The sequence below is a fragment of the Dreissena polymorpha genome, chromosome 5 (assembly GCF_020536995.1).
Source record: "Dreissena polymorpha isolate Duluth1 chromosome 5, UMN_Dpol_1.0, whole genome shotgun sequence".
Lineage (NCBI taxonomy): Eukaryota > Metazoa > Mollusca > Bivalvia > Myida > Dreissenidae > Dreissena > Dreissena polymorpha.
In genome coordinates, this window is record NC_068359.1 from 49323290 (window position 1) to 49349437 (window position 26148).

Genomic DNA, 26148 nt, shown 5'->3' on the forward strand with positions numbered 1-26148 from the left:
GATGGAACTCATGGTGCTCTAACCAACAGCCCTTTCAGGGACTGGAAAGATGCAAAATCTAAATCTAAATATAAATTTCATGGCTGTCTGTATGAGGAGGCTGTGGCTGTAGCCAAAGCTGCCTGAGTGGACCCTTCAATCCCAAGTCGATGTGGCAGACAGACACAACGAAACAACATCCCAGCAGACACTCCAGAAACATACTACAAGAGGGTTTTAACCATTCCATTCCTGGACCACCTGCTGCAGCAGTTTAGTGAGCGTTTCACAACGCTTCATGAGAGGGCTTCTTCTGCACTCCTCCTTATTCCATCAGTAAGACAGGACCTGGACAACACCAGTCTGGAGTACTACTTAGATGACCTCCCTTCACCAGGAACACTTCAGGTCATAATACACTAAATAGTTTCCCTATATAATTCAATGTAAAAGCGACAACTTTGAGCGAAAATAAATACAACATTTTGCACATAGAGACCCCCATAACCATACCTTTTCTTAAAGGCCATTCTAAGCGGAATCGATTTATGCAATAAAAAAGATATGTCATGTACAATGCAAGAAAGAACTTGACACAAATCAAAATCGACTGTTTTTGCAACTTTTTTTTTCGGCCGTTTCTTAGTGGAATGTAACCTTTTCTAGTGCAATGGTTTACTATAGTCTTCAAGTGTATCATATTTCAGGGATTCAGTAGTGAACACCTATTCATGCCCTACCATTACCTCCGCAAGATTACACCCGAATAATGGTAAAAAGTGTAAAACATGCCTTCCTGTCAACTATGATATTTTTTTTAGAGAGTACAGCCCTACATGAAGCGATCATTTAGTGTATTGTAACCTATAAGACAACGTTTACTGTTAACATCACGAAAAATAAGCACTTCTCGATGCTTATAAACCTATTTTCTATGTGCATGCCAATTTTCAGACCGATCTTTCACGTAGAAATGCTTGAAAATGCATTTTATTATAACGCCTGATAAGCCATGTGGCTTTCGCGTTCGGAGCTTTGATTTATAGCGGGCGTTCAGGCGTAAAACGATTACACTAAATAATTACAATCGGTCAAAATACTGAAATATTGTTACAAGCTATGTAGAAAAAGAAGTAAACAACTATTAAAACGTGTTCATGAGCTCTTTCAGCACAAATTGTTGCGATTTGAGATGCTCAAGACGAGTTTTTGTACGTTTTTTTTCTTATTTTCCTCTGAAAACGTTTTTTTTTCTTAAAAACTCACGATGCTCCTTAAATTCGTGAAACAAACGCATTTATTCCGTGAAATTTGCCAAAACGCATCTTATCTCACTAAAAAAATGATGATTTTCTGTAAATACAGCTTCTTTGTGACTAGGCCTGGTTTTGCGTTTAGGTCATAATACACTAAATAGTTTCCCTATATAATTCAATGTAAAATCGACAATTTTGAGCGAAAATAAATGCAACATTTTGCACATAGAGACCCCCATAACCATACCTTTTCTTAAAAGCCATTCTAAGCGGAATCGATTTATGCAATAAAAAAGATATGTCATGTACAATGCAAGAAAGAACTTGACACAAATCAAAATCGACTGTTTTTGCAAGTTTTTTTTTCGGCCGTTTCTTAGTGGAATGTAACCTTTTCTAGTGCAATGGTTTACTATAGTCTTCAAGTGTATCATATTTCAGGGATTCAGTAGTGAACACCTATTCATGCCCTACCATTACCTCCGCAAGATAACACCCGAATAATGGTAAAAAGTGTAAAACATGCCTTCCTGTCAACTATGATATTTTTTTTAGAGAGTACAGCCCTACATGAAGCGATCATTTAGTGTATTGTAACCTTCAGGCAGACATTGAGTGCTGGAGGTGTAAGTGGGTAAATGATCCCAACCCCCCCTTCAACATTAAGTGCTGCATTAAAAGCATGCAATAGACAGATTTTCCCAAACATTTATACAATATTAAAAATTGCAGCAACATTTCCAGTGACAAGCTGTGAATGCGAAAGGAGCATTTCAACGTTAGGGAATGTAAAAACAAGCTGTCGTTCAACAATGGGGGAAGAAAGACTCACTGGTCTGTGTCTGATGTCAGTGCACAGGGACATTGATGTGAATGTTAGTGACATTGTCAAGCAATTTGAAAGACAGAATCCAAGAAAAATGAAACTGCCTTGTATTTTGGAGTCTGATTTAAGCAATGAAGACAATGACTTGTGTTAAGTTAAAGAGAGTGATAGCTTGTACATTTTCCTGATAACAGCTTGAAAATTGTGATTTGTTTGTTTGTTTGTATTTGTTACTTGTTGAACAATTGAATGCCAATCACAATTGAAAATAAAAAATTAACATTATTTATACACAGCATTTTCTTATACTTCTTTATGTTGAAAGCACCATTATAAAGTATAAAAATAGTCTTTATTTTGCTCAGGAAATAGCCCAAAAACGCACCACAGATGATCTAGGAACCAAAAATTTTCCGGGGGGGGGGGGGGGGGGGGGGGGGCATGCCGGACCCCCCTAGATATGCGCAACAACTCTTGTGAATATAGAGGACACAGGGGTCTTGCGAGTGGGAGAAATGGGCGATTTGGTCGCTCATAAGCTGCCAAAATTGCTTTTTCTTATCATGAAAGCGATATTGAAATTGCCGAAAATTTTGAGAGCCGATTTACGATAGTCTGTCAATTATGTTTGTCCAAGTAGCCGCAACTAAACCCGGCGTTGTTTTAGTAATTCTATATTGGCCCATGAAAGTGCGTGCTTTGAACTAGCAACAGCACTCGTATACAGTCAATACCTGCAGTAAATTCATCAAGTAGACTAGTGACGTAATTGCCAAAAGTGTGTAATTTAAAATGATCACGTGCAATGTGTACTAATTGTGCTGGTCCGTTGTGATAAGTGCATTGTAATTCGTCCAATCTGTGAATAATTAAGTGTGTAAACTTTCTGATGCTACTTTTTGTGTGCTATTAATCTGTTAAATTGTTGACAAGTTCAACTAATTTATCAATGCATATTTCATTTCATTTTCAGTTGTTGACGATATTTGTTTTTACGGCAGTAATTTTGGCTGCTTAAATGCAATTTACAACGTTCCAAGCAAACAATGAATCAGTATTTCAGACCAGTTCAATACATACAAATGCATGTGTGTCATACCATGGATCTATAAAAGCAGTCCCTGTTTATTCACAGATTTTTTTTTCGCGCGCTTTCAGAAAATAATGTGTATATGTTACATTCAATCTAAATTAAGATTGAAATGTTGATTGGTTGTTATAATGCTGATGTGCGCACCTGTTTTTTCAATGAGAAAAGCATCTGATAATTCACTGCACACTTACACTTCCAGAAAAGAGGGCAGGTTTGTGTTTATGAGATTCTTAAACACATTTACTGTAAATATTGGCTAATTCATTTTTAAGTTGTCATTATATGGGATTAGTTGATGCGTTTAAATTGGAATCAAGAAAAGCTGAACGTATCTTGTAATCGCTTTGGTAGAGTTTATATGCATGTAACGTTGAATTTCATTATCAACAAATATAATGTCATAATTAATAAGCACCGAACTTAAAAAAATCCCCACTTTCGTGTGGAAGGGGTTACTGCTTTCAGCAACCAAAATAAATTTTAAGGAAAAAAGGACAAGTACAATGAAAGAATCGACACTGGAAAACATAATGCTTTATTGAATTTTCATTTCAGGAGACTGATGTTTTACTGACCAAAGTTGTTCATCATAATACTAATACATGTTCTCTATAAAAAAATGATGATCTCTGAAGTATATGCTGAGTATGTTTACTGTAATGTTGTCTGTAGTTAATCACATGCATTAAAGAACATTTGATTTCTTTGCTTCAAGCTCATAAATATAAAAGGTTGCTTTTGTATATTTTCTGACTTTGAGCAACACCAGCTCTATACAAACTGTAGTGAAGTCCGTATAGCTAGCATATCAAGACAATATGTAAGAAGGATGAATTTTTATGTCCCCCACTATAGTAGTGGGGGACATATTGTTTTTGCCCTGTCTGTTGGTCTGTCTGTTGGTCTGTTTGCGCCAACTTTAACATTTTGCAATAACTTTTGTTTTAAATTCGCAACGAAACAAAATGTAAGGGAATAAAACACTCGCCAAAAAAATCAGTTCTACATTTGTATAGTACTTAGTTTGCATTTGGGCATAAAATTATAGTCCTCCATGAATGTGATGTGTATTAAATAATAGAGAACAAAATGCTTCTTAATGTTACAGACCCTGCCTTGTTGCACTTAGTAATTTACAAATACTTTTCATCAGTGCCTTTTAACTCTTTGGTGTTAAGTTAAAATGCTTCATTAAAATATGTCTCGTATTCCAATTTTGTCGTACGATCGTTGATGAAACGGACCCCTGATTCAGAAGCATTGAAGTGAAAATGGCTATGTACAAACAGCATAAAACCAGAACAGCCTGCGAGTAACTTGCAGTCTCTTGAAGTTTTATGCTTGCTGTTTGCTGCTCATCAGTATCTAAAGGTCGGAAATTAAACCTTTAAAACTCTAATCTAGTGAGAAAGGTCTTTTATTAAATTCAAATGTTTAAGGGGCTACATTTAATGTGTCAAAATACGTATCTAAGTGGTAAAAGGTTAATTGTCATCCCAGATGAGCCTGTTCAATATCCATGGTGAAGGTCATAAGGTCAGTGTATACATATGGGCATAAATTCGAAAAAAAGCTTTATGATCATGATGGGTCACATCATATGCCAGACTTGATCCCCACACTTGCACAAAACAGTGTGATGTTATGTCATTAAAATGGCACAATGTCTAGCTCTGTCAGAGCATTTTTTTTTTATAGAAAAATTCCTGATTAAGAATTTAACAGATCATAATTTTTATTAATTTGACGTATTTATTATCTTCCTTTTATGTTTTATTCATTTTTATACACCAAACCTAACAAATTAAAGAAAATCTTTAATTGAAAATAATTAAATGAACATATGTAATGAAAAGTTTTAAACGTGCCGCAAGTGTTTTCTCATGCTTCATATAGAAGGACCAATTGCGTTTTTAGGAAAACTACATGTACATGTGACATATCAATTTCATAAAGGTTCTTACCAAGTGTTCCATTCCATGCCATATCCAAAGATTTTCCCTGTTGAATAATGGTTACTGTTATCAAAGCTGTCCTGTAGTGGCTGATTATCCATCGCTTATCATTCGCTGGTCACAATTTAAGACTAAATTTTGTACAACTTGTTTACAATGATAGAATAGTCAAAGTCAATCTACTTATTGCCTGAAAATTCAGTTGCTTCACCCTTTTACATATCCATTACTATTTTGTTTTTGTTTTTTGTATGATAGATTACTTTTTTGATAGTTCTGAAATTTAAACCAATATCTCCATCCTGGTTGTCTTCTGAAAATCTGTCATAGAAATATATTAGTAACTGATACTCTTCCAGACTTTTTCAGTGATTTGGATGGTTTTAACATTTGGCCAACTTTCCCACACAGTTCATTTTTTTGTCATGACTCAACGGTAGGCATAAATCATTATTAATTCAGAAAAAAACAAGGAACAATAATCAGTCTATTCTAATAAACTTCAGAGGTTTTGATGATATGTTGGCTTGACTTTTATGAATCTATGGCAAATTTCTCCATGATAAATCATTATTGTACCACAAAACCTGAATGACATATTCTTGTCCTGCTCTAAACCAAAAAAGCTCTTGTTGCGAGTCACATTCACCTCACTTGCACACAAAATCATCCATGATGCAACATTTTCTTTTTTGCATACTGTAGAATTATTTATATTTGTCTGCAATAAATTTAGTGGTTGTTAAAAAAAAGACCTTTTCCCAAATTTGTGGATTTCTAATTTTGGAAAAAAAAGGAATTTTTGGCAGTCCAATGTCATTTGTCAACCCTCAAAATCAATTAAATTTAATATACCACAAATAATAATGATTTTACAGTATGTAGCACTTAATCACTACGCATTGCAACGAAAGAATGTTGGTTTTCTTTAACTACATGGCTGATGAAAACATCAACCTACGAAGCCCTGATGCAAATGTAATCCTGTCCTGAAAATACCAATGGTTATAGGAATTAATGGAAAAAGGCCTGATAAAGTCCACCCCGAATGAACAATGGCAAGAGAATCCATCCCCCATTGGCTAGGTATACCTCTGGACCTATTTGCTGTCTAAAGAATGCTGTCTTAAGAACTATGATACTCATCAGTTTTGTAATGGAGATGAAATGTGCGGAGATGGCATATCAGCATTATTCTGTTTCCTTAATTCCTTTGAACAATCTTATATGTTACCAGGACAAAAAATGAGTAATATTAGGTCAGTCATTGTGGCCGTGTCCTTAATATGTAGGTTAGTTGAGACAATTTCGTTTAACTTATATTAACAAGATATATGTTTGTGCCCAAACAAATTATATTTTTTGTGAGAATAAAAGTTATGTTCAGCTTGCAGTTTTATGTTTGCTTACTTTTTCAACTGACTGAAGCACATGTTACCTTTGCTTAATTTTACCAAATAACAAATTGATCTCAAGAGTTCAACATTTCTTGTTCATTAAGTGTGTTTTGAATTTCCCATTACCTCAAAATTGAATCCAGCTTCAAACTAAGTTCAGTTTTTATGCCCCCAGTAGGGTGGCATATAGCATTCGAACTGTCTGTCAGTCTGTCCGTCCGAAAACTTTAACATTGGCCATAACTTTTGCAATATTGAAGATAGCAACTTGATATTTGGCATGCATGTGTATCTCATGGAGCTGCACATTTTGAGTGATGAAAGGTCAATGTCATCCTTCAAGGTCAAAGGTAAAAAAAACAAACCCAATGGAAGTAACAAGCTTTAAAGGGAGATAATTTCTATTTATCATTTGGCAGGTACAGATCATTTTTACAAGGTAAGTAATATTTTTTAAAGGGATATAAGCAAAAGCAAAAATAAAAAAATCAAAGCCGTGCAGTAGGAGGCATTGAGTTTCTGTCAAACACATCTCTTGTTTCAATTAAAATGTAAAGACAGTGCTGTTGTATGGATTGGAAACTTGGAGGCATACATACATGTAGAACCAGGATAGAACGCTTCAGGTCTTCATCAACACCTGCTTATGACAAATCCTTCAAATCAGACCAACCGCATAACTAATCAGGAGCTGTTACAGCGCTTACAACGAGCACCCAATCACCAATGACACAATAAGGCAGAAGTAATGGTAGTGGATTCGACATACGCTGAGTACGGCGGTAGAAACCAGCCCAATATTGCAAGGAAGGCCCTGGATTGGAACCCTAAAGGAACAATGAAAAGAGGTTGTCCGGTTCTAAAACAGAGGCGACCCCTTCACACAGAACTTCATAAAGCAAGAATATCATGGGGAGAAGCTAAACACGTGACCCAAGACCAAATGCTTGCTTTGGTGGGGGCCATACGCCCCAGGAGGGGTGAACAGAATTTAGATAGTTTGTAAGTTATCTTATCTGTTAATGGGAAGAACCTTTGCTTTCTCTATCAGTCTTTTTGTTCTGCTTGTTTATCATGAATAACAAATAAATTGTTAACAATAGCCTTGAAAAACAAAAGTATTGTCAGTTAAAAAGGGCATTCAATTCATCAACATCAGTCAACAAAGGTTGTCTGATTATCAACATTATCAGTCAACCATGCTGTTCAAGGCATCAACATTATTAGTCAACAATTGTGTGTGGTTGATTTTCAGTCTGCAAAAATGGTTAGTTCATGATCAATATTAATCGACAATGGTGTTCAGTTCATCTACGTAATCAATCAACAAAGATGTTTAGTTCATTAACAGTAGCAGTCAACAGCGGTGTGCAGTTTATCTTCATTATCAGTCAACAATGATGTTCAGTTTATCTAAATTATCAGTCAACAATGATGTGCAGTTTATCTACATTATCAGTCAACAATGATGTTCAGTTTATCTACATTATCAGTCAACAATGATGTTCAGTTTATCTACATTATCAGTCAACAGTGATGTTCAGTTTATCTACATTATCAGTAAACAATGATGTTCAGTTTATCTACATTATCAGTCAACAATGATGTTCAGTTTATCTACATTATCAGTCAACAGTGATGTTCAGTTTATCTACATTATCAGTCAACAATGATGTTCAGTTCATTTACATTATCAGTCAATAATAATGTTCAGTTCATAAACATTATCAGTCAACAATGATGTTCAGCTCATAAACATTATCAGTCAACAATGATGTTCAGTTTATCTAAATTATCAGTCAACAATGATGTTCAGTTTATCTACATTATCAGTCAACAGTGATGTTCAGTTCATAAACATTATCAGTCAACAATGATGTTCAGTTTATCTACATTATCAGTCAACAATGATGTTCAGTTTATCTACATTATCAGTCAACAGTGATGTTCAGTTCATAAACATTATCAGTCAACAATGATGTTCAGTTTATCTACATTATCAGTCAACAATGATGTTCAGCTCATAAACATTATCAGTTAACAATGATGTTCAGTTCATAAACATTATCAGTTGACAATGATGTTCAGTTCATAAACATTATCAGTCAACAATGATGTTCAGCTCATAAACATTATCAGTCAACAATGATGTTCAGTTCATAAACATTATCAGTTAACAATGATGTTCAGTTCATAAACATTATCAGTCAACAATGATGTTCAGTTCATAAACATCAGTCAACAATAATGTTCAGTTCATAAACATTATCAGTCAACAATGATGTTCAGTTCATTAACATTATCAGTCAACAATGATTTTCAGTTCATAAACATAATCAGTCAACAATGATGTTCAGTTCATAAACATTATCAGGAAACAATGATGTTCAGTTCATAAACATTATCAGTCAACAATGATGTTCAGTTCATAAACATTATCAGTCAACAATGATGTTCAGTTCATAAACATTACCAATCAACAAGTGTGTACAGTTCATCAAGATTATCAGTAAAATATGGTGTTAAGTTTATCAACATTAGAAGTCAACAAGGGTATTTAGTTCATCAACATTAACAATAAAAAATGGTGGTCAGTTCATAAGAATTAACAGTCAACAAGGGTGACCATTTCTTCATCATTATCATTAGTCAACAATTATGTTCAGTTGATCAACAAAATCAGTCAACAATTAAGTTCAGTTTATCAACATAATCAGTCAATAATGATGTTCAGTTTATCAAAATAATCAGTCAACAATTATGTTTAGTTTATCAACATTATCAGTCAAAAATTATGTTCAGTTCATAAAAATATTCAGTCAACAAGTTTGGCCAGTTTATCAACATAATCAGTCAAAAATCCAATAAATGTAACAATTTATTCAGTGTACACTTAGCACAAAGTTAATATGCTACAAATTGAGCAGACATGGGTGCCTGCACATTAAATTAACCAGTATTATGTTTGCCAGAATTCTGTGTTTGTAAGACAATAATTGTGAATGAGCTATGTTGTTAACAACAAAAATAGTCTGAGCCATTACAGTGCTATTAACTTAATTAATTGCTAACCAATGATTTTGCCAACATTGATAATTGCATGGCACTTGCCAAATGAATTTTTTTTCTCCATTCAATGTCTTGTTAAGTTTGCCCTTGATGAGTTTAAAGACTTGTTGTTTTGCTCTAGACAGTATTACTTGTTGTTATTGTATTGCTCTGTACCCTCTAGCTCATCATAATTAGAATTTTTTATTTAAACCCCAGGCAGATTTTATTGAAACTTCACGAGGATGATCCTTGGGTGACCCTCTTTCAAACTTGTTCAAAATGTTCCATTCCATTCTAAATGTAGGTCACCAGAGCTAAAAATAGATGTGAAAAAAGAAAACTAAAAATGATTTGGCGTTAAACATTGTCTAGAGGTCCTCAAGTGAATTTGTTCAAGGCATGCCACTGGGGTCTAAAATGGCCTAGACCCAGAGGTCACATGATAAAATGGCCTCAACCTAGAGGTCATATGACAAAATGGCCTCAACCCAAAGGTCACTTGATAAAATGGCCTCAACCTAGAGGTCACATGATAGAATGGCCTCGAACCAAAGGTCGCATTATAGAATGGCCTCGACCCAGAGGTCCCATGATCTATAAGTATTACACCTCGGGGCCTTGTCACTTTAGAGAATATTTGGGCCGTGCTCTGTAAAAAAAGGGTTTAATGCAAAGTGTAAGTGTTAAGTGCAGTCCACACAGGCTAATCAGGGACGACACTTTCGGCTTGTATGATATTTTCTGTTTAAGTCTCTTCTTAGCAAAAATCCAGTTTAGGCGGAAAGTACATGTTGTCCCTGATTAGCCTGTGCGGACCATTCACCATTAACAGATGATTTTAGTGTACACGACATATTTCTCCTCTTTAAAGGTCGGGGTTACAATTCAATGTTATTTTGGTAAATACCTTTAAAATACTTATATAAGTGTCCGACAGATATTTTGCTCTCCAATGATTAACTACATGCTGCTACATAGCAAACTAAGTGAGTCCCTCTCTGATAATTTATTGCATATGCGTAAAGTGTCGTCCAAGATTCGCCTGTGCAGTCCACACAAACTCATCAGGGACAACACATTCCGCTTTTATTACATTTTTCGTTTAAAAAAAGTTCTTCTCAGCAAAAATCCAGCATAGGCGGAAAGTGTTGTCCCTGATTAGCCTGTGCAGACTGCACAGGCTAATCAGGGACAACATTTATGTTCATGCATTAAACCCCCTTTTCACAGAGTGCGGCTCAAGTATAGATTTCCTCCTCACATGCTTCCATCACTTGAGTTGTTTATAACATGCATGTCTTCATTTACATTCTTCTGGCCATTAATATGTACTTTAAGGTGCCTAAATTGTTTTTGCTTTTGATGTTGGCCCAAATATGCTGGCTGTGTTTACAGATCAGTTTTAAGAATGGCTCGCAGAGTGTTCACTATTAGCATGAAGACAGCAAAAACATTGCTAATGTTTAGCCGGGCCCAGTGCCTTCACACTAATTGTTTGTAGACTTAGTAATATGTATGTTAGCCAATCAAGCTAGCTTGATGAGGGAAAATTTCTGCAGTTATCAGAACTAATTGGTAAAGATGAGGCTATAAAGACACTGACCCTAAGCACTGTGAGAAAGGTAAACCAGACATTGCGCAATTTTAGCGGTACAAAAATATATATCTACTTATTGAATTCCCTGACTGTTTACCATTCATACCATACCTTGGTCGTATTATTGAAGCCACTTTTTTGGTTAAACAAGCTGAAAAATTGATTTCTGATATTAATATAAAATACTTATTTCAAACGAGGGAAAAAAAATTGACATTGTCATCTTCTAATGTGGCTCAATGTAAATCTATTTCGAATTAAACATTATTTGGATGCAGAATAAACAAGTTCTGAATGATTGGTTAGAGACTTATTATATATACAGAATCTTGCAAAGATGTGGTTTTTGAAAGATTGTAGGAACACTGTATTATGTGAATTGGGAATAAGACATCAATTTGGGAATAAATTGTGTTTTATCCAAAGTGCATAATATGCAGTTTTATATGTTGCATTTATCTAGTTTTACAAATTATAATTAAAACATATACTTGCATACATAATTGCATCATTTAAATTGATTTTACTTAAAAACTGGATTTTTTATTAATTAAAAAAAAAAAATCCTCATAAAATGAAACTGTGTCCATGCCGCGCATGGACACGGTTTAAAAATACACTTTAAATGATACAAATTCAATCACTGTTAATGAAAAAGTCATGGAAAATTTCATATAAAGCTTAAATTATAGATAATATATTACAAAAATATATGTAGATCATGAAATGAATAGTTTTGTTTGAGAAAATCACCAAAATGATGTCCATTCCCACTTTGATGTCTTATTCCCAATTCACATAATACAGTGTTTAGAAATGTTGGGTACCTGTACTCAGTATTACGGTATATGTCTCTTCATTTTTATGCCCCCCTTCGAAGAAGAGGGGGTATATTGTTTTGCTCATGTCGTTCCGTTTGTCCGTATGTCCGTTTGTCTGTATGTCCGTATGTCTGTCAACCAGATGGTTTCCGGATGATAACTCAAGAACACTTAGGCCTAGGATCATGAAACTTCATCGGTACATTGGTCATGACTTGCAGATGACCCCTAATGATTTTGAAGTCACTAGGTCAAAGGTCAAGGTCACGGTGACCCGAATTAGTAAAATGGTTTCCGGATGATAACTCAAGAATGCTTATGCCTAGGATCATGAAACTTCATAGGTACATTGATCATGACTCGCAGATGACCCCTAATGATTTTGAGGTCACTAGGTCAAAGGTCAAGGTCATGGTGACCCGAAATTGTAAAATGGTTTCATGATGATAACTCAAGAACGCTTATGCCTAGGATAATGAAACTTCATAGGTACATTGATCATGACTCGCAGATGACCCCTATAGATTTTCAGGTCACTGAGGTCAAGGTCAAGGTCACGGTGACACGAAATTGTCAAATGGTTTCCAGATGATAACTCAAGAACGCTTATGCCTAGGATCATGAAACTTCATAGATACATTGATCATGACTCATAGATGACCCCTATTGATTTTCAGGTCACTAGGTCGAAGGTCAAGGTCATGGTGACCCGAAATAGTAAAATGGTTTCCGGATGATAACTCAAGAACACTTATGTCTAGGATCATGAAACTTTATATGTACATTGATCATGACTCGCAGATGACCCCTATTGATTTTCAGGTCACTAGGTCAAAGGTCAAGGCCACGGTGACCCGAAATAGCAAAATGGTTTCCGGATGATAACTAAAGAACACTTATGCCTAGGATCATGAATCTTCATAGGTACATTGATCATGACTGGCAGATGACCCCTAATGATTTTCAGGTCACTAGGTCAAAGGTCAAGGTCACGGTGACTCAACTCAAAAATGGTTTCTGGATGAAAACTCAAAAATACTTACACCTAGTTTCTATTGTAAAGCTTTATATTATGACTTTTTCTCTTGATTAGGGTTTAAAAAGTGTATTATTAAATATGCTTTATATTTAATTGCATTTATTGCGTATTATTTTGCAAACCGTAGAGTAAAACAACAGTGCCATTGTTTGCATGCATTAATAATACAGTACAGGTATAATAGGGACACAGGTAAGTTATGCCCACAAAACGCAGGTTTATAATATTTTGTTTAAATCCAACATCCATCTTTCTGTTGTCTTCAGAAATACTCTTTAATTTTCTGATTTCAATAATGGTCCGATTGTCAGAAAAAAAGACATTATTGAACATCATAATTTTAAACATGTTGAACAATTTGACATTTACTTATATTCTATTTCCTTAAAAAAAATGTATCTTATTGCAGATGCTATAACTTTTACACAAATATAGGAAGAAATCCATGAATGGCTGTATTTTGAATTATATAACAAATACACTTCTAACTTTTCAGGGAACTGTATACATAAATGTCAAATAGTAATGTTATCTTGACATTTGCCTTTTTGTTCTGACAACATCATTCTTGAGTTTTATTGTTCTGAGACCATGCAAGAGGTCTGGTCTGATATCCTGTATGGCTTTTTGATTTTTTTCTACCAGTATTTTGCCACATTGTTTTCTTTACAATACCTTATGATTTGAGATGATGATTGAAAAGTTATATACAATAACAGATATATATGTATGCCAAGTTGCATTATATTATGTAAAAATCAATTTTAGCAATGTATTACTTTTAAATGACACATATTTGGCATTATTTAAGATTTTAAAGACTTAAAAATTAATTTTGTTATTTGTGATGAGAAGGCATGAATTTGATTTATTGTTAATTTTCTGTAAGTATTAAAATAATACTACATTACAATATTTATCTTAATGTAAAAAAACAGTGTACACTTAGGAATATTCTGAAATTATAGACCTTTTAAAAAATTACAAAATAATTAGTCAACAGCGAAATATACCTGTCTCTAAGTTTGAATCTGTCATGACGGTCTTTTGCGATGGGTACGTATCCGTTGCTGGTGCACATTGGGGTACCACACGAGCAGTGTACACGAGTCATACTCATCTTGTAGCCCTGGAGGACATACTAGCGCCCTCTGGGGGATAGTTGTAGCCAATCAAATTGTTCAGCGGTTATTTTCTTGGAATTGTATATAAATCCATTTTCACTTTAATTTATGGATCTTTGTAGCTACACAAATTGTTGCGAGGTTATTTTGTTGAAATCATGTATAAATCCTTTTTCATTTAAATGTATAGATTGGTGCGCAGCTACACAAATCGTTGAGAGGTTATTTTGTTGGAATTGTATAGAAATCTGTATTCACTTTAATTTATGGATTGTTTTAGCTACACAAATTGTTGCCAGGTTACTTTGTTGGATGGTGTATAAATCCATTTTCGTTTTAATTTATGGATTGTTGTGGCTAACACGTTTCTTTGTTGTCATGTCAAGTACTTGTTGTTTTTAGTGTATTTATGTCATCCAATACTTTGTTTAAATTGTTGTAGCCACACAAATTGTTGCCAGGTTACTTTGTTTAAATTGTACATAAACCCATATTCAATTAACAAGTTTCTTTGATATCATATAAAAACTTGTTGTTTTTTATTATTTATATCATCCATTGCGTCATTTTATAAATTTCATACTTCATATAACATGAATAACACATAAAGATTGTAAAACTTCTAATTTAACTGCATGAGTTTCTTCAGAAATCCTTCTTAACTTGTTATTAATTGATATCATAATATAGAAATTAAAGTCTTCAGCGACCATGCAAGATCTTTATTCCATTCCATTTAAAGGCAGATGGTTAGGTCTGTTCTTCCCACATTCTGTAGAGGCCAAGACAGATTATCCTATAAATGGCATCTCCACCTACGATACTTTCTGTCCGATATTGTGTATGCAAATCCTTTTGAAGAATTCCTGTCCACAGAGGAAAACCTGAATCCATGTTTTTAGAGTACCAAGCCTTTTGTACTGTCTTTCTTGTATTTGCTTTCAGTTTGTCATGTTAAATTTTAAAGGTCAAATTTTATGTTTTGTCACATATTAAAAGAAAAATGACATGAATTCTGGTATATCATAAAATTGAAATAGATTTGAAGATCTGTTTGTTACATATTAGAAGAAATATGACATGAATTCTGGTATATCATAAACAACAGAGGCAAATGAAACTATTATTTTTTTAGGCCTTTTACGTTGCAGACCCTTGACAGTGATTTTTTTTGCTTTAATTTGTTACAGCCTGTGCCATTTGAATTGGGAAAATTAGCGCGATAAACCGTGAAATTTGGAAAAATAGCACGAAAAACCATGAAATTGGGAAAAATTAAGCATTATAAATAGGATTATAAGTAACAGAATTGATATTGTTTTTAAGTTAATGTTCAGGGGGTTTTCTAGAAAAGGAGTCTGGTCAAATTGGGATTTTTTAAATCAATAAAAGTTGCAAATTTAGGAATGATTTATGGACAAAAAGGACAGACTAAATTAAAGTTATATATTTTGTAGGATGTTTATAAAATAAAGTTGAGATCTAGAGTTAAGAAATCATAATTAAGTAATAAGAAGCTTCTTTCTTAAAAAAAAAAAAAAAAAAAAAATTGGGAGGGGGGGAATTAGGCTTTTTTTGGGAAATTTTGGTCAGATTTTTGGGAAAAAACTTTGATTTTTGCAATTGGGAAGCAGCTGAAAATCGGCTGTAATTTTGAGCAAAAAAACTGCTTGATAAATGGATACAAACATTTTAATGCTTTAACATTATGGTTTTAATTGATTTGCAATGTCATATTTCATATGACTGAAGTTAAATCAGCGTAAGATACAATACAAAAAGAAGAAACATAGTGTACATAATATTTTGACTAAAAAGACCTAAAAATGAATCTGTGTGGACAGATGTAAACTCCAGAGGTATGGGTCCTGTAACAAATTTAACAAGAAATATCTTTAAAAAAGATATACGGCGTTGATTGTGGTCGATGTTTATGAACGATCAAAAGCTCTACGAGATAAAAAGTAGCGGATGCCTTTTTTCTGCGCAGTTCTTAGCTCCATCACAAGCAAATCAATTACGGGGTGTTGCGCCAGATTTCGTGGCTTATTTTGCTTTATGTGATATTATTACTCAGATATCTATATTTACAGAATAGAAAACACAAGAAACATGAAAATAAACGAGTGCATATAGGTCAGCCGGCAATACTCAAATCTTATTTAATTGCATAATTATAGTATAGTGAATTATTGTGCTCATGCTTAATAAACTGTTCAAATGGATAAATATTTCTAATTAATTTTATCAAAATTGGTCCTTATCATGCAAATGTTGAAAACATATTAAAAATCGATGATTGACATACCACAATAATATCGCAGAATATCTTTATTTAGTATCTTTCTGATCAAAACAGACTTCAAGTGCACAAAGTTTACGAGACAGCGTTTATATAAAGATTTCTGCAACTGACCGCAAACTGACCTTGATACCTTGCGGATTGGAATGCAATGCATTAAAGTAAGGTAACAATGCTGAAACGACGGCTTGTTTACGCCAACTGTACACGACCAAGGCAACAGCTGTGCCTAAAATATTGATATATCGACAAAGCGACCAAACGAACTATTTATTCCATCAGACAAAAATAGCATAGATTCCAATTTTTTCCTTCAATGAAAACATCGCAACCCAAGTTCTGCGAACTCCGGTGATGAACTGTTATATAAACTCTGACTTTCACACACTGGCCGCGAAATGACCCGAAACCTCACGGGTTGAAATGCAATGCAAGTAAGTACTAAATATGAGAATATAGCCTTTAGTATAAACGCTTTTGCGCTGGTAATTCTCTGAAAATAAAAGGTGAACGCACAAACTGTATTTATGTCGAAAATTGATTGTAAAACTGTTCTATCTATTGAGCCTTTTCATTAGAGATAAAATTGTTTCATGCAGTAAAACAGTGTTACAAAGACGCGGATATGTTTCCAATGTTCTGGTGTTATACTCAAATCAGCCAATGGAATAAATGAAGTGTATTCATTCGTACCTAGCCGCGGGAAATTTTATTTGAATATTATTGGACACTTACAAAGGTCAAGTCAGGGTGAAAAGCTGGCTTAATACAGCTTACGCCGAAAAATATGAAGCTCACACACCCTTAATGCAAGTTTCCTAGCCCATCCTTGTTAGCAGCTGACATTTTCCAGAACTTTTACACTGAAGTACATTTTTATATAAATAACGGATGGAACCAATCTCTACAGAAACTTACTACAGTTATTATAGCAGCAGTAAAGGTCACAATTTATTAATTCAGATGGAACGCGATATGGAGGAACTTTGCACAACTAAAACGACCAAGAGTCGAATTCAATTTGTTTTTTCATTTTCTGTAAGATTTTTTTTGATATTTCAATTCGCTTTCTGTCAAATACAAGTCGTAAAAAAAACAATAAAACCACCCTTATCTGTTGCTCTGTTTCCAGGGTGAATAAATATCTAGGGGCATTGGAAATTGTGTCAGGTCTTTGTTTATCATTGACATCATGAATGTCTGCTAAATAACCTATGACTTGACATTTCTTGACAATTTGAAAGCCTTTAATGTTAGCAAAGCCATGATTTCTAAATCTGATGTCATATCAAGAGAACCCAAACTATAAAATGGAGTTCTAACCGATAGTTATCAATTAGTTTATACCATTACCACTTAGAGACTTATTTTGACGCATTTGTAGTCCCATAGAAAGTTAAATATAACCCAAGACCTTTTTTACTTGATTCAAGTTTTAAAGGCTTCATTTACAACCCTGAGATACTGATGAGCAGCAAACAGCATAAAACCTGAACAGACTGCGAGTTACTCATAGCAATTTTCACTTTGCCTCTGAGTGGAAAAGGGTTAAACTGTATGACAGAAGGAACAGAAAGTTGCGTTTTAGTACCATCCACATTATATATTTACTATGTATTTTTGTTAATATATATATGTTGCAAGTGTGCACTTTATTGCCTCACAGAATAATAATTCTTAAAACTCAAATAAGCAGTGGCACTCACATATTGGAATGTGGTAGTATTTTAGTGAAGTTTTCGGGACAACCTCTTCCTGTTCTGGTTTTATGCTGTTTGCACATAGCCATTTTCACTTTGCCTCTGAGTGGAATATGCCGCGGTAACCTATGAAACATTTGCATGCAATAACTCCTATCTCTAGCTGTCATGCAGACCTAGAATTGAGTTTTATTTGGGGCAAGTTGGTTCAAGGTCACTGTTGCTCAAAGTTCGTAAAAAGTTTGCCTCTGTAATTTCAGTTGTTTTGACATGTTGGTCAAGTGAGGTACTGGACTAGGGAACATTGGGAGTAAGGTATCTGTTGCTAAAAATAGAAAGAGTTTTGGTTTAATAACTTCAGTTTGGATTGATGTAATTTCTACCATTTTGCCCACATGCAGACAAATGTTTGGATTGCATTACCCAAGTATGGAAAAACAGTTTGCACTCAATAACTTAGGTCTGAAGGGATCTAATTGCTTTGTAATTAACTGTGCAGGTAGCTTATATGCATAAATTGCGTTTTAGCTTCGAGATTATAAATGTCAAAACGGAAATTAAAATTTGTCAAAACAAACATCCTCACCCCAAATACAGGATCATGAAAGTTTTTTTTTGCTAAATTGAGCATGATTGCCTGTTCCCATACCTGAATATTGAAAATCTTTACATAACAACTAAATAGTTGGAAATTGCAGCTGTACTAAAAAAATTTGTCCTGACTTTCGTGAGTCTAGTAACTTAATTAGGTAGGAGTGCGTGGACACTTATAATGCAGCCTCAGGACAGGAAGGACCCCATGACCTTCGAAATGACCACTCACATATGTTAACCTTTTCCCCCTTCAGAAGCAAAGTGAAAATGGCTATGTGCAACCTGCATAAAACCAGAACAACCTTTGAATAACTTGCAGTCTGTTCAGGTTGTATGCTGTTTGCTGCTCATCAGTATCTAAGGTTTGGAAATGAAGCCTTTAAAATAGTTTGGTTCTGGTGTTAAGCTGTTTGCACATAGCCATTTTCACTTTGCTTCTAAGTGGAAAAGGGTTAAATAACTGTTCTTTGTTCAATAACTTGATTTTGTTTGGGAAGTATTTTGTTCCAATTGTGTACGTGTTGGTATCTTTAATGTAGACCTAGCTTGGATTGACAATTATTTCAATTAAATTAACTTTGAAAACATGGACTTGTTGCATTGCCATGGTTCTTGTCTTGTTTATAAATTTCCAAGATTAATGTTTTGTCTTTCTGTCAATCATTGGCGTCGCTCTGGAGAGCAGCGACTAGTATGTAATGCATTTTTTTTCGCTTATGGGAGGAGAAGTTATTTTACGGATCGATGTATATATTTTTGTTGTAAGAATATCTTGCATAGTGGTGATTTTTTGTGTAAATTAGTGTAAATAAGTACTGCATTTGTGCCTATTACATTTATTACAACATTTATTGCCAATAATGCAAAGCTAATTGTTTAAATTAATAACTGATGTACAACTGATCACAGAGGAAAGATCACAGGACTGGGCAAATACGCGAAACTTTCTGGTTTTGTATAAAAACAAAACATAATCAAAATATATTTATTTTGTGGTTTTTCTAATTTGCTTATTTAGTGGAGAATCAATGTAGTACGATATTTGACAACCTATCGCGCAAGCAAGTTTTTTGGAAGGCGTAGTGGTACGAAAAAGTACAATGTATTAGTTTATTAATAGACATATAATTTAGATCGCTATACACAACTTCAACAAATAGCAGTACATAAATGATGTCAGCCGGAATAGCTCAGTTGGGAGAGCGTTAGACTGAAGTTGTTTACGCAACAATCATCTAAAGGCCCCCGGTTCAATCCCCGGGTTCCGGCACGAACAGACCAGTTCGGCGGCTGATTTTTTTCCAATCAGGTTAATAAATATAATAAAGCTTTATTTTATGTTGACATTTTAAAATCCATTTTACTACAATTGGACATTTTTATTAAAATTAATGGATGCCGCGTGGTGACAAAGTTAACTAGAAATAGCGCGGCAGAGGCCGACGCGTAACTCCACGCCGCATGTTTGACTCAGGGGCGCCCCAGGGTTGGTATTGGGGCCATGCATAGTTGAGATTGACCGTATTGTCATAAGAGAAGTTCAGTATCAATTAGAAGTGAATAGGTGTAGAAATTAAGAATTTATAGTAAAAGGCAATTTTGGGTGGGCGCCCCAGGGTTGGTAATGGGGCCATGCATAGTTGAGATTGACTGTTTTGTAATAAGAAAGGTTCAGTATCAATTTGAAGTGAATCTGTGTAGAAATAAGGAAATTATAGTAAAAGGCAATTTTGGGTGGGCATGGCCTATGTGGACGGGGCGCCGCAGGGTTGGTAATGGGGCAATGCATAGTTGAGATTAACGGTATTGTCATAAGAGAGGTTCAGTATCAATTTGAAGTGAATCGGTGTAGAAATGAAGAAGTTATAGTAAAAGGCAATTTTGGGTGGGCGTGGCCTATGTGGGCATGGCCTATGTGGGCGGGGTGCCCCAGGGTTGGTAATGGGGCCATGCATAGTTGAGATTAACGGTATTGTCATAAGAGAGGTTCAGTATCAATTTGAAGTGAATCGGTGTAGAAATGAAGAAGTTATAGTAAAAGGCAATTTTGGGTGGGCGTGGCCTATGTGGGCATGGCCTATGTGGGCGGGGTGCCCCAGGGTTGGTAATGGGGCCATGCATAGCTGAGATTTACTGTATTGTCATAAGAGAGGTTCAGTATCAATTTGAAGTGAATCGGTGTAGAAATGAAGAAATTATAGTAAAAGGCAATTTTGGGTGGGCGTGGCCTATGTGGGCGGGGTGCTCTAGAGTTGGTAATGGGGCCATGCATAGCTGAGATTGACTGTATTGTCATAAGAGAGGTTCAGTATCAATTTGAAGTGAATCGGTGTAGAAATGAAGAAATTATAGTGAAAGGCAATTTTGGGTGGGCGTGGCCTATGTGGGCGGGGTGCTCTAGAGTTGGTAATGGGGCCATGCATAGCTGAGATTGACTGTATTGTCATAAGAGAGGTTCAGTATCAATTTGAAGTGAATCGGTGTAGAAATGAAGAAATTATAGTGAAAGGCAATTTTGGGTGGGCGTGGCCTATGTGGCCGGGGCGCCCCAGTGTTGGTAATAGGGCCATGCATAGTTGAGATTGACGGTATTGTCATAAGAGAGGCTCAGTATCAATTTGAAGTAAATCGGTGCAGAAATGAATAAGTTAATGTAAAATAACATAAAAAAATGAGTGAAAATCTCTGACCCGGCCCCGCCCCAACCCCCATATCTTTTGACCCAGGAGTCAGATCAAAATTCTGTCACTGTCACCGTCGCACATATGTTCATATCTACCATGTATGTAAGTTTCAAGGTTCTAGTGCAAAAGTGTAGAAGGAGCAGGTGGCCAGGACAAACGTACGGACAGACGCACATCACCACAATATCCCCATTTTTTCTTCGAAAAACGTGGGGATAATTAAAATTTCTTACATACTTAAATATCTTATGAAAAATACACGTGTTTTTATATTAACAAATAAATGCAAACACCACATATATTATCCATGTATTTTTATGGTTGTCTATCATAGGCCCTAAGTACTATCCCTACCACAAATAGAGCGCGAAGCGCGACATGTATTATTGATTGTAACAATGAGTTGCGATAAAGGAGCAGCCGCTTATCAAGGAGGAGCTGTGTCCCAGCAACCCGTTTCCCTAGAGTCAAGCACTCCTCGGAGTTTTTTTTAAGAACCACAGAGCGCAAAGCGCAACACGTATTACATAATCCAGGTGGTATGGGCCCTTTAGCATTATCCAACCATTGCGTCCATAGTTATCTTCCTTAGAATTTGAGAAATTTTGAAAACGTTGTTCGAAGTCCAAAATTTTCATCCGATTGTTCCCAAACTTGCACAGGTTTTTTAATCAATGAGGACCCAACCCAAACTCTATATAAGCAATATCGGACCATAAGTACAGAATTATGTCTCTTTGAATATAAAAATAAAAGTGAAAAACTGCTTGGTTATGTGATTATGTCAACATTTTTCATCAGATTCTTTCCAAACTTACAGTGTCTTCATATCAATGAGCATTTTGACCTCATTTAAAATAAGAAACATCGGGACAATAAGTCCAGATTTTTATGTCCCCCACTATAGTAGTGGGGGACATATTGTTTTTGCTCTGTCTGTTGGTTGGTTGGTCTGTTGGTCTGTTGGTTGGTCTGTTGGTTGGTCTGTTTGCGCCAACTTTAACATTTTGCAATAACTTTTGCAATATTGAATATAGCAACTTGATATTTGGCATGCATGTGTATCTCATGGAACTGCACATTTTGAGTGGTGAAAGGTCAAGGTCAAGGTCATCCTTCAAGGTCAGAGGTCAAATATATGTGGCCAAAATCACTCATTTTATGAATTCTTTTGCAATATTGAAGATAGCAACTTGATATTTGGCATGCATGTGTATCTCATGGAGCTGCACATTTTGAGTGGTGAAAGGTCAAGGTCAAGGTCATCCTTCAAGGTCAGAGGTCAAATATATGTGGCCCAAATCACTTATTTTATAAATACTTTTGCAATATTGAAGATAGCAACTTGATATTTGGCATGCATGTGCATCTCATGGAGCTGCACATTTTGAGTGGTGCAAGGTCAAGGTCATCCTTCAAGGTCAGAGGTCAAATATATGTGGCCCAAATCGCTTATTTTATGAATACTTTTGCAATATTGAAGATAGCAACTTGATATTTGGCATGCATGTGTATCTCATAGAGCTGCACATTTTGAGTGGTGAAAGGTCAAGGTCATCCTTCACAAGGTCAAGGTCATCCTTCAAGGTCAAACGTCATATAGGGGGACATTGTGTTTCACAAACGCATCTTGTTTTTCTATTAAATTTGACAAAATAAACGATTTCCACTTGTTTAAAAGATTTCACAACTTTCGTCTGAATCTTTCTAAACTTGTTAAGTGTTTTATTTCAGTATTTCTCGAACCCTATTGAAAATGAGCAATATCGGAGCAATAAATCTATTATGATCTTTTACTGAATTTCAAAGTATTGTGAAGTGCAGCTTCTTCATGCAATTTACAGTTTTCCTTCATTTTTTTTTAAACTTTTACAGTGTTTTCATATCAATGAGTACTTAACCCCTATTGTAAATGAGCAACATAAGCATAAGTTCAGAATCATCTCCCCTTGAAGTTGAGAAAAATATGAAATTACGCTTACAAGATGAAGCAGATTTTTTAAAACCTACACAGTTCTGTTCCATTAATGAAAACTGCACACGGATGCCAGTAAAATAAAGAAAACCAATGTAAATAAAATGAACTACGAAATATTTGGGGGTTACAACACAAAATCATAGATAATGGTTATTTGGGGGTTATAACACAACATCATAAATAATGGTTATTTGGGGGTTATAACACAAAATTATAGATAATGGTTTTACCAGTATCTTTTTCTATTTTGTTTAATATAATCGGCCAATATATTTATATTTACAGTAGAAAAAAAATCGTTCCATGTAACTTCATTGAGTGCCTTTTACACTGAAATTCCCGACGCCCTTTGATGCTTTGCATCAATACTTATCTTGTTAATTTACTACATATATGATATTTTCTGATGCATGGGACACTTGAAATCATTTAGGTTATGTGATCCTTTCAAGTGACAAAATTTAATAAAATCGTTATTAAAAAATTGCATATGAACACTATGGTAAATTTATGGATCGGAATTAACATCTTTTATATGGAATGAGATGGTATTAAAAACATGTTAAGTGGTCTTTTTGTGATTAGTATGAAACATGACTATTGAAATCAGAGAGAATGATGTTTTGCGTCTTTTATTGAATGTAACATTTGTATAGAATTTGCTATTATATAAATATTTGCAGCCATTTTGGTTTTTATTTGTGAAATTTAGATATGAAATCCTTTAAAAAATACACCAAGTTAAAATGACTACAAAATAACTTGCTGGGTCTTTTGTTTTCAGCATTTCCTGGGTTTTTATTTGTGACAATAATTGATATGATTATTTTGATGTCCACATTGTGGATTTTGGTTACTAATCAACATTTTCTTTGCAAATTTGTTAGTCTTGTTTTTCGAAGTCTACTTGACTTTCGGCATCTTGGTGTAATATCCTTGGTTTATGTTAGTTGTGTTCCATGTTTATTTGCCAGTTTCACACACCGACACATTAAAAAAATATCTCAATTGTCAGCATTGATTCGCGATTACCCATGTCAAATCAGATGAGCCTGCCACTGCATATTAAACACATATATCCATTTTAAACAATATATGTTTACCAGCGATTGGTATAAAACATGCAATTTTTCTCTGGATTTGTGTTACGCATTATTCATTTCTTATGCAACTGTAGATTTTGCACATGTTAAAAATGAGAGATGAATAATTTTGTAAAATGTTACCATAATATAGCTTTATATTTATTTTCATTTTTAATAAATCCCCAGAGATGAACATTTGATAAATGATAGTGATAAATTAACTGTGCATTGTAAGTAGTATAATTATGGTGATCTGGTCCTTGTTCTATATCCTGGTTGCAGAGTTCTTGCTTTATATGCTTGTTGATCATCAAGGCCTTGATTTTTATCCTTGCTCTATATCCTTGTTGATCATCAAGGCCTTGATTAATATCCTTGCTCTATATTCTGGTTTATCCTCAAGGCCTTGGTTAATATCCTTGCTCTATATCCTTGTTGATCATCAAGGTATTGATTTATATACTTGCTCTATATCCTGGTTGATCATCAAGGCCTTGATTAATATCCTTGCTCTATATCCTTGTTGATCCTCAAGGCCTTGGTTAATATCCTTGCTCTATATCCTGATTGATCATCAAGGCCTTGATTTAAATCCTTGCTTTATATCCTTGTTGATCATCAAGGCCTTGATTTAAATCCTTGCTCTATATCATTGTTGATCATCAAGGCCTTGATTTAAATCCTTGCTCTATATCATTGTTGATCATCAAGGCCTTGATTTAAATCCTTGCTCTATATCATTGTTGATCATCAAGGCCTTGATTTCAATCCTTGCTCTATATCATTGTTGATCATCAAGGCCTTGATTTAAATCCTTGCTTTATATCCTTGTTGATCATCAAGGCTTTGATTTATATCCTTGCTCTATATCCTTGTTGATCATCAAGGCCTTGATTTATATCCTTGCTCTATATCATTGTTGATCATCAAGGCCTTGATTAATATCCTTCTTGATTGCCCTTACCTTGCTCTTTCAAAACTACTGCTTCATTAACCAGACCCTTTCTCTGTATCTGGCTTGATTATTATGACCTTGTATCGATGTATACCCAGTCCACACAGGCTAATCAGGGATGACACCTTTTACCTAGACTGGATTTTTGTTAAGAAGAGACTTCATTCAAACAAATTATTCCATAATGCAGAAAGTGACCTTTAACTTAAAAATTCAATAAAAGCAGAAAGTGTTATTCTGTCCGTACTACATAAAGCCTAGTTTTCCCAAAGTGCGGCATATAAATAGACCTCTTACACATCAGGAGAAGGCCACATAATGTGTAGTCAGTAGCTGCCTTTGGTCAATGTTATGTTGAACTACCATAAAGACTTGTTTAGGACCATTTTCCCCCAAGTAATGGCAGTTTATATCACACTGGAGAGATATTTACAGGGTTTTACAAATCTCATCTGCAGACCATGCAAGTAATTGTCCATCTTTGACTACATACATACATATTATTACATCCATCTGGGGAGACCAGGTCCATGGGAGGTTATCTAGTGCATGTTTAGCTTGTATTTGCATGTGTTTGTGACTGTTCAGGTTTTATGCTGTTTGCTGCTCATCAGTATCTAAGGGTTGGAAATGAAGCCTTTAAAACTTGAATCTAGTAAGAGAGGTCTTTTATTAAATTTAATTTTTGCAGGGACTACAAATGTGCCAAAAT

General features: G+C 34.8%; 2 protein-coding genes across 19 annotated transcripts in view; one reads left to right on the forward strand and one right to left on the reverse strand.

Annotated features, from left to right (window-relative positions):
• The window catches only part of LOC127880712 (FMRFamide-activated amiloride-sensitive sodium channel-like), a 47699-nt gene extending 32680 nt beyond the window's left edge, over positions 1 to 15019 (reverse strand). The window contains exon 1 of the mRNA XM_052428071.1: positions 14028 to 15019. Within this exon, the coding sequence (XP_052284031.1) occupies positions 14028 to 14134 (107 nt within the window). The 5' untranslated portion in view covers positions 14135 to 15019. The remainder of the gene's footprint in view (positions 1 to 14027) is intronic.
• The window catches only part of LOC127880711 (integrator complex subunit 13-like), a 126958-nt gene that overhangs the window by 62329 nt on the left and 38481 nt on the right, over positions 1 to 26148 (forward strand). The window lies entirely within an intron of this gene.